The sequence below is a fragment of the Sinocyclocheilus rhinocerous genome, unplaced genomic scaffold (genome assembly GCF_001515625.1).
Source record: "Sinocyclocheilus rhinocerous isolate Xijiao unplaced genomic scaffold, SAMN03320098_v1.1 scaffold2348, whole genome shotgun sequence".
Lineage (NCBI taxonomy): Eukaryota > Metazoa > Chordata > Actinopteri > Cypriniformes > Cyprinidae > Sinocyclocheilus > Sinocyclocheilus rhinocerous.
The window spans coordinates 18,589-27,934 of NW_015655583.1; the positions used below are offsets into that span (position 1 = coordinate 18,589).

Sequence of the window (9,346 nt, forward strand, 5' to 3'; positions counted from 1 at the left end):
TCCAGGTTGTTGTGACTGCACCAGACAGCCAGCTCTTTAACCTCCTGTCTGTAAGCAGACTCATCTCCGTCCTGGATGAGACCGATGACTGTAGTGTCATCTGCAAACTTCAGGAGCTTGACAGAGGGGTCTTTAGAGGTGCAGTCGTTTGTGTAGAGGAAGAAGAGCAGTGGGGAGAGGACGCAACCCTGAGGGGGTGCCAGTGCTGGTGGTGCGGCTGTTGGATGTGAATTTACCAATTCTCACTAGCTGTTGCCTATCTGTCAGAAAGCTGGTGATCCATTGACAGATAGAGCTAGGGACAGAGAGCTGGGTTAGTTTGGTCTGGAGGAGTGTTGGGATGATGGTGTTGAAAGATCCATTGACAGATAGAGCTAGGAACAGAGAGCTGGGTTAGTTTGGTCTGGAGGAGTGTTGGGATGATGGTGTTGAAAGCGGAGCTAAAGTCCACAAACAGGATCCTCACATAAGACCCCATTTTGTCCAGATGTTGCAGGATGAAGTGCAGTCCCATGCTGACTGCATCATCCATGGACCTGTTTGCTTGGTAAGCAAACTGCATGGGGTCAAGTAAAGGTCCAGTAATGTCCTTCAGATAAGCCAACACCAACCTCTCAAATGTCTTCATAACACATACGTTAGAGCCACAGGTCTGTAGTCATTAAGTCCTGTTATCTTGGGTTTCTTTGGGACGGGGATGATGGTGGAGCGTTTGAAGCAGGGACTTTGCAGAGCTCCAGTGATCTGTTGAAGATCTGTGAGAAGATGGGGGCCAGCTGGTTAGCACAGGTTTTCAAGACATGCTGTTGTCACACCGTCTGGGCCTGCTGCCTTTTTTCTCTTTTTCTTTCTGAAGACCTGGCGCACATAATCCTCACTGATCTGAAACGCAGGAGTGGGGAAGAGGGGGGTTGCAGGAGGTGTTGATGGTTGTGTGGAGAGATGTTCAGAGTGGGTGTGGGGTGTTAGACTGGGAGTTTCAAATCTACAGTAAAACTCATTCAGGTCTTCAGCAAGTTGTTGATTGGCCTCAGTGCTGGGGGATGGTGTCTTGTAGTTGGTGATGTTTTACAGGCCACACCGATGCACACTGATGCAGGGTCGTTGTCAGAAAACTGGTGTTCTAGCTTTTTAGAGTAGTTCCTCTTGGCCACTCTAATCTCCTTATTCAGTGTGTTTCTGGCCTGATTGTACGAGACTTTGTCCCCCCTTTTGTAGGCGTCCTCTTTGGCCTGACGAAGATGACGAAGTTTTGCTGTAAACCATGGCTTATCATTGTTGAATGTTAAATGAGTCCTGGTAGGGATGCACGTCTTCACAGAAACTGATATATGATGTTACAGATTCCGTGAGCTCGTCCAGATCGTTGGTGGCTGCTTCAAAAACACTCCAATCAGTGCAGTCGAAACAGGCTTGTAATGCCCGCTCTGCTTCGTTGGTCCATCTCTTTACAGACTTTACTACAGGTTTAGCAGATTTACGTTTTTGCCTGTACGGTATAAGATGAACCAGGCAGTGGTCAGAGTGTCCTACAGCTGCTCTGGGGACGGAGCGATATACATCCTTTATTCTGGAGTAACAATGATCCAGTATATTACTGTCTCTGGTGGGACATGTAACATGCTGTCTGTATTTTGGCAGTTCACGGGAAAGATTTGCTTTATTAAAGTCCCCGAGAATGATTAAAGCAGAGTCCTGGTGCTGTTGCTCTGTGTCTGTGAACTAATCAGCGAGTTTCTGTAAAGCTGAGCTCACGTGCGCTTGCGGTGGAATGTAAACACTCATGAGAATGAACAAGTGAAACTCCCGTGGCGAATAGAACGGCTTAAGAGTTAATGAAAAGCGCTTTTAGATCGGAAAAGCACATCTTCTTTAACACTGTTACATCTGTACACCACCTTTCATTGATGTAGAAACATGTCCCGCCGCCACTCGATTTCCCCGTTGATTCTGTGTCGCGGCCCGCTCTGAACACCTGGAAGCTCGGCAGGTTTAACGCGCTGTCTGGTATGGCGTCATTCAGAGCAGCAGTGTGAAAAATCCTTATTTGTCCGGGAGAGCAGAAGAAGTTCATCCGTTTTGTTGGGTAGAGAGCGAAGATTCGCCAGATGAATGCTAGGCAGTCTGAGCTTCACGAGCGCACCGGCTCGCTTCCCCGTCTGCGCATCCTAAAGCGTTTGATCAGCGTCGCTTCTCCGCCAACTACAACGTTCAGCAAAACGTCTGAATAAACGAAATCCGGTAGAAGATTGTGTGGTGTGTACTGCCGAATGTTCAGCAGTTCATCCCTGGTAAAACTGATCGTGTTTGAGAAACAAAAAACAGGAAAAACTAACAAAAACAGTACAAAAACTGGAGAGCCAAAAACTGAGGCAGCCGTCTGTGGCGCCACCTTGGATCTTTAAAAAAAACAACTGTAAGCTCTTATCCAGGAATACCTTTGGTAATGCAACAGTTCTGCTTCTGAGCTTGCCACCAATTACATTTAAACATTGTTACACTTTGTACACTTAAACTTAAGAGATAATGACTGAGCCAGTTGCATTGGGGACCTGTATAGGCTGTGTTCAATGGCAAGATGGTTAGGCTGAGAGTAAGTAACTACCAATTAGACTGCAAAACTCAACAGGGTCCAAGACTTCTGGCAATCAGTTAATTTCCCCTTTTTACATTAAGATTCAAGCAATTGTTCTATTGACACAGTAGTCAAGTGACTTAATAAAAATTGTCTGTAGTAAATGAAAATCTCAGGGTCACCAATAGTTAATTCTATGGCCAAATTGAGAGTGTGCAAGCATCTATGGGCCAGGTTTACTAAACCGCAGTCTCATAAAAGTGAAGATGGCAGTGGAAATTTCTGCGGGTGATCTACTAACAAAGTGAAGTTAAAGAACATCAAATTACCAATTTTCAAATGCTTTCACATTAAAAATCTCTATTCATATTGAGTGTGTGTGTGTGTGTGTGTAATCATGTGCAAATATGAAGCCAAGACTGCCTCTTACTTAGACTATTTAATGTTTTCAGCAATATGCCACTGTTTGCTTGTTCTGTGTTTATTCAAGAGACGGATACTTTTGTGGAATTTTCATGGTTTAGCACTAAGATCCTCTGAAAGATCTGATTACCTCTCCAGGACGGATCTTGATGTAGAAATTACTCCTTTTGTAGGAGATCTTGAGGATTTTTGGCCAGGCAAATCGATTGATTCTCAGCCTGTCACGGTAAATCAATAGACCATTGGCACAGATGCCCAGCATGATATCAATCCCTTCAGAATCCTGCCTCAGAAAGAATGGGTGATTATTAAAGGCACAGTCAGCTAAATTACACAATTTCTACTGCAAGAAGGTTGCCTAATACTAACTGTTAGTAAACATTTTTTTAGATGTGTATGATGTTTAGATTCACTAGTGGTACTGACTACAAACTACTTCCTCTTGTAGTGTCTATAGCAGTTGTACGTAGTTACAGATTGTACCAGGTGATTTTTACGTACCTTAGCATGATGCAGGTCGACACCATACATGGAAAGTTTCTTTGCATTTTCCACGAAGTTCATTTCCGCCTCAGCAGGTGTCATTCCCCTGAGAAACAGGAAAAAATAACCATTATAACCATTTTGGTTATCCATGCCCCTGACAGTCACAGGTGTGAATTTCAGCATTTACAACGCCTTCAAACATAGCTGACCCACATAGAATTTATGATCAGAACTGATTCAGTATTTAAAGAACTGATATATTTATTAAAAGTTTTATAATAAAACTAAATAAACTAAATAAAACTATTCTGAAACTGTTCAGAATATTTGTTAACATTTGGTAATATTATACATCCCATCCATTGTCCAAACTGCCTTTCCTGACTGCCTGGTCACAGGGATGCTGGAGCCTATCCCAGCGCCTCAGGCCATAGGCAGGGAACATTACATATATTGGTTGTAATATCAATATAATCTGTAATGTAATCTCATTTTGCATTAAACAAGTACTGTAAAATCTCTCTGTAATAAATACAGTCTTTAATATCTCTCTCAGACCTGTAAGTTCTATGTAGTTCCATCACCCTCTCCTCCAGTTCGCGAGTTTGGTTGGGGGCAAAGCAGAAGTCACTAACGTAGTCGGAGCCATGGTCATCTTTGTCAAAGTCTCCCAGTTCCGCCTGCACGGTGTAGGAGCCCAGCAGAGCATGTGTGACAAAGGAACAGGGCAGACAGCCAGAGAGGATGTCATTTCGCAGCTGCAAACACAGGTAGTACCTGGAACAGAAAATATCTCCTGAAAGTTTTGTCATATTCTTATCTTCATTGTTGATGCCTGACATGTAGAAAATCTGAGGGACCTTCAGAATGACATACTATCATAATACATTTCAGTTTTTTTTTCTGTTTACTTTGCACAGCATGCAAATTTTATAGAAACTTAAATTAAAATAAAAAATGAACTGGAAACAATATTGTCCATGATTTTTAGCATCTCTTTTGTGATGGTTATGTCAGTCAGAATGCCAAATTTGATCATTTTTACTCATAACTCAATGTATTGTAATGTAAACATGTATTGTAATAATGCCTTGCAATTGCCAATGTTTATTGTGGCATACGGCAATGTTTATTATTACACTTGCCAATAATCATGTTGGCATGGCTGATTAAAGGGGACCTATTATGAACCTTTTTCCAAGATGTAATATACGTCTCAAGTGTCCCTAAAATGTGTCTGTGAGGTTTCAGCTCAAAATACCCCACAGATCATTTATTATAATAGTGTAAATGCCCATTTTTAACAGAAGCAAAAACATGCTGCTTTCATGCATGTATCTTTAAATGCAAATGAGCTGCTGTTCCTTGCTTGAGCCTCCGATATTTTGGCAGTGGTGGACAGTAACGGAGTAGTTTTACTTCGTTACTGTACTTAAGTACATTTTTCAAGTATCTGTACTTTACTGGAGTAGTTTTATTTTGAGTAACTTTTACTTTTACTTCACTACATTCCAAAGCATAAGATCGTACTTTTTACTTCACTACATTTCATAAAACTTATCGTTACTCCTTATAATATATCACGTGCTCCGACACGCAGAAGCGGTGTCTGATTTAAGAACGAACTGATTCTTTTCAATAAACCTTTTAAATCGGTTTGCAAATTGCACCAAACGATTCATTCACAAATTGGAATGATCCAATTGCAGCTGTTCTCGAGTCGACAACTCACTGATTCAAATGAACCGTTTAGTGCGAGTCTCCAGTGAACTGAATTCACAAGTAAGAACCCGGGAAATCTTGATGCTGCTAAAAGTAAGTTACTAATGTCGAATTTTAGGATTAATTATTGTAACTGAAAATCATATTTAGGTCAAAACTGTCAGTTGTTTGTGAACTAAATCTGCTGTAAAGGGTGATCTATTTAAGCCCACTGAAATGCTTGAATGCAGACCATAGACTGCATAAAAACATGGACGTAGTGTCTGTGACGTTACCCGTAGGTTTCCGAAGAGCGTTTTTGAAGCCTAAAGTAGGCGGAGCCAGCCGTCGCCATCTTGGTAGCGTGTCACTCCCGGATAATCGAAAATGGGCAAAGAGGCGGGAGCTGGTTGCTGGGGAGTCTATGGGACTGACTCCCTTTTGGAGCCAGCCTCTAGCAGACAGTCGATGAATTGCAGCTTTAGTCACTTCCGGTTTGGTTTCAGGAGAGAGACCGGAAGGTTGCCGCTTGATGCAGACACATCAACATCAGTGTCTCTATGTTGTAGTTAAAAAAAACACAAAAAAACGAAACATTAAAATAACATAGATTAAATAAAATAACTCATGCACGTTCATATTCCCCGCTGCCGTAACATTAACAGTTTTATTAAAATGCTACGCATTTAGCCCTATGTGACGTCTGTTTTTATATTGTTTTGTCATGAAGCACAAAATTACCTATATAGACCAAAATAATTTTTTGTACCAGGCTGTAAAGATATTTTTTTCTGCTGTAAAGTTGGGCATTTTAACATGGGGAGTCTATGGGACTGACAAGTACTTGATTTGTGTACTTTGTCCATGAATCAAACAACAAAACAAACAGAAATCACTCACTTCTCTTGACTGAATAACTGAAGTAGTTTTATAAGAATAAATTTCTTGAGTGCTGATTTTAAAAGCTCTAGTGAGGAGATAAACATGGCAGACTAAGTACGGCTCACTCAGAGGAGATAATAAGGCAGAGTTCATTACCAGTCATGGGCAAGGCCTGTTCAAAGTGACACTTTGGTGTACATTCCTGAAAGAGTCATTTTGAGACTGATTTCTGAGGAAAATAACAAAATGAGTGAATACATTTTTACCATATGTGGTGGTTGTGGACACACTCAGCGGACACATAATTATGTTCAAAAACAATTTTGAATAATAGGTCCCCTTTAACAAAAGTAGCAGGTCCTCCTTATGCCAATTATAAAATCTACCAACATCATTGGCAACAGACATTTCATACTGTGTCAGAAGCTCATTAAGAATTAAGAAAATGACTTGAATTTAACTTAATAACTAGTAACTTGAGACTTGACTTGCACCTGAACTGCATGACTCGACAATGACTTTATAACAAATGTATTTTATTTAAATAATTGCAATGCCAATTTATAAAAAAAATGCAAGCCATGGAACCATCAACTAGCACCAAGTCTGCACAGCTGACATGACACTACACAGAAAAATTGCAACGTACCAAATATGGAAAGTAGAGGAGAACAGAAGATCCCAAGATTGTTTCTTTCGAATATAAGCACTTTGAAACCATTTTCATAAATGGAGTTAATGTGGTCAAACTTTAAAGTTGACACTTGCTTCTCTTCCTTTTAAATCTTAGTACTTTTTTGTCAAATATGTCCCTTTTTGTAATGATGAAACACAATATAAAGGGTTGTTAAAGATACCACAGTGTTTTATTGATTGGTGATGCTTCTCTTGTAGCAGGGTCAGAAATTAACATGGCCTTATAACATTAAAACATATGAGCCTAATCATTCAGAACTGACACACTAGAGTCTCATGAACAAGCAGTCGTGCACACAGACCAACGGCCAAGGTCAGGATATTCATCAAATAATACACAAAATTAAAATTAGTTTTTCACCATCGTATACCCCCAAAAACACTTCGACACTCAGCCATTTTTTTTTTTGTGCAGGGTAATCAGACACAGGCACCTACAGTTGCAATCAAAATTATTCAACACCCTTGACCTGCAAGACATTTTGCTGCAGAGAACAACATTTTATGAAACTAATTAAACAAAGGCATTAGAGAAACTAGACTATTAGAGAAAGTTTATTAACACACATTTGAGTGATTCTTAGAATGTAAAGTTGATGAATAATGAAAAAAAAAAATCGAATTGGCTCTAAATATTCGTTCAAAATTATTCAACCCCCAAAGTCAAATTTGGGGGAGAATCTTTATTCTTTAAAACCACCAATAAACGCTGCCTGTAAGTGCTTCTGTCACCTCTCTACTGCAATCTCGGCCCATTCCTCGCCCGAAAAAGCATCCAAATCACTGATAATTTCCACTGCTTTCTTCAAATTCAACCAAATATTTTCAATTAGAATAAAATCTGGAGACTGAACAGGCCACTCAAGACCATTCTACAATCGCTCCCTCAACCAAGCATAAGTATATTTGGATATATACTTTGGGATGGCTGTCCTGCAAGAAAGTCCATTGATCATCAAGCATCAGTCTCTGCCCTGAAGGCATCACAATCTTTGCCAAAACTGCCTTATATTTCAAAGAATCCTTTGTGTCCTTTATACAGTCATGATTTCCACTTCCTGCAACAGTAAAACACCCTCATTACAGGACTGGTCCACCTCCATATTTGACCAAATAGGTGATGTTCTCCTGCTTATAATAATCTCTGAATTAAACAAATAAACAATGATTATTTGTTATTAACTGACATCAGCTATACTAAATCTAATGCAAATTAGATAATCATAGTGTCAATGCACAGTAATGCCAAGGTCTCTGGAAAGAGGTTTGGTGAAGTGATAATTACATTCTGATTGGTGACATTATAAGTCAGAGTGGTAATATCTTCCACTGGTTGCTGGGCCATGTTGCAGTGGGAAGAAGGAGTTGGATTCCATTTAAACATAACTGAATTTAAAGGCTGCAGTAGCTGAACTCCTGAAGTACAGAGTACTGAGAAGGGCCTGGTCTGGAACATGTAGATGAAGGAACCTTGAAGGTGGAGGTTCTGAAATCTGTGCAGAAGATCCGGACGACCTGGAACACACAGATGAAGGATCCCTGAAGAGAAGATTATGAAGTTGGTACAGAAGGTCCTGAAAATAGGAGCTCATTAAGCTTGTGGTTGTTGATGCTGTTGCTGTTTCTAAACTCCCCAAATACCTTCTTGCAGAACTTCCTTGTTTCTCTTTTCACAATCTTCCTCAGAGAGAGCTCTTCTAAGAGAGAGAGTTTCTTTTACAACAACAATACAACTTAGAACAACCCACACTTCTTGAGAAAGAGAGAAAGCCTTTGTATTCCTCCTGAAGAGAATTGGTGCCTTTCCGATCTAACTTTGTAATTGGCTGATGTTGTCAGAGGTTAATGTAGAGGCTATTTGTTAATTGTTCGTTAATTGCATTTCTTTAGGTTTGTGCGTGGGGTGAGATGGTTAAGCATGTGTCCTTTCTTGGGATTTATCTGTGGTTTTGGAAGCTTTGAGCCATAGAAGTCAACCTCAGTGCAGCGTCTGACTTCTAAAAAGGGTTGTGTTGTTGGCCTTGACATTTAAAGTTTTCCAGGCTTTGTCTCTGAGCTCCTGCTTTATGGATTTTGCTTTTGTTCTTGTGAATGTTTTGCGGCCAAGGCTTGGTTATCTTCTCAAAGTTGCTTCAACTCTGTTTCGCTCTCAAGTTGTGCTGCAGTCTTTCTCTCTTCCACCCTCTGTATCACAGAAGAGTGAAAGATTGCACAAGCTTTGCTCTGTAAGGGGCTTTTTATGCGTTTTGCCTGTTCGTTTACACGACAACGGCGTTTTGGGGACTGAAAACGCATATTTTTGAAAATGGGTTTCAAAGTGCAAGTTTTTGAAAACGCCACCATTATCGTTTCCGTGTAAACACCCAAAACGGGAATCTTTGAAAACGGTGACGTCATGTGCGTGCATAGTACGTGTTAGGTATGTAGACATGCGCAGTACGTGTCGATTTTAAAGGCAAGCGCGAACAAACATACACAACAATGGCGGAGTACATGGTACTGTTGTTGCTGCTCAAGAGTTTGCTAACGCTTCTTCAGCAAAGTGTGGATTTACTTCACCAATATTACAACCAACAGCGGAGA

The 9,346-nt window shown here is 40.5% G+C and overlaps 1 protein-coding gene across 2 annotated transcripts in view; it reads right to left on the reverse strand.

The window, feature by feature from the left end:
* LOC107718694 (band 4.1-like protein 1) overlaps positions 1–9,346 on the reverse strand; it is a 107,027-nt gene that overhangs the window by 13,277 nt on the left and 84,404 nt on the right. For both annotated transcript variants that reach the window (XM_016525885.1, XM_016525884.1), the window contains exons 8-10: positions 4,043–4,261; positions 3,500–3,587; positions 3,129–3,281 (exon numbers count right to left, since the gene is read on the reverse strand). In XM_016525885.1, coding sequence (XP_016381371.1) covers positions 3,129–3,281; positions 3,500–3,587; positions 4,043–4,261 — 460 coding nt within the window. The remainder of the gene's footprint in view (positions 1–3,128; positions 3,282–3,499; positions 3,588–4,042; positions 4,262–9,346) is intronic.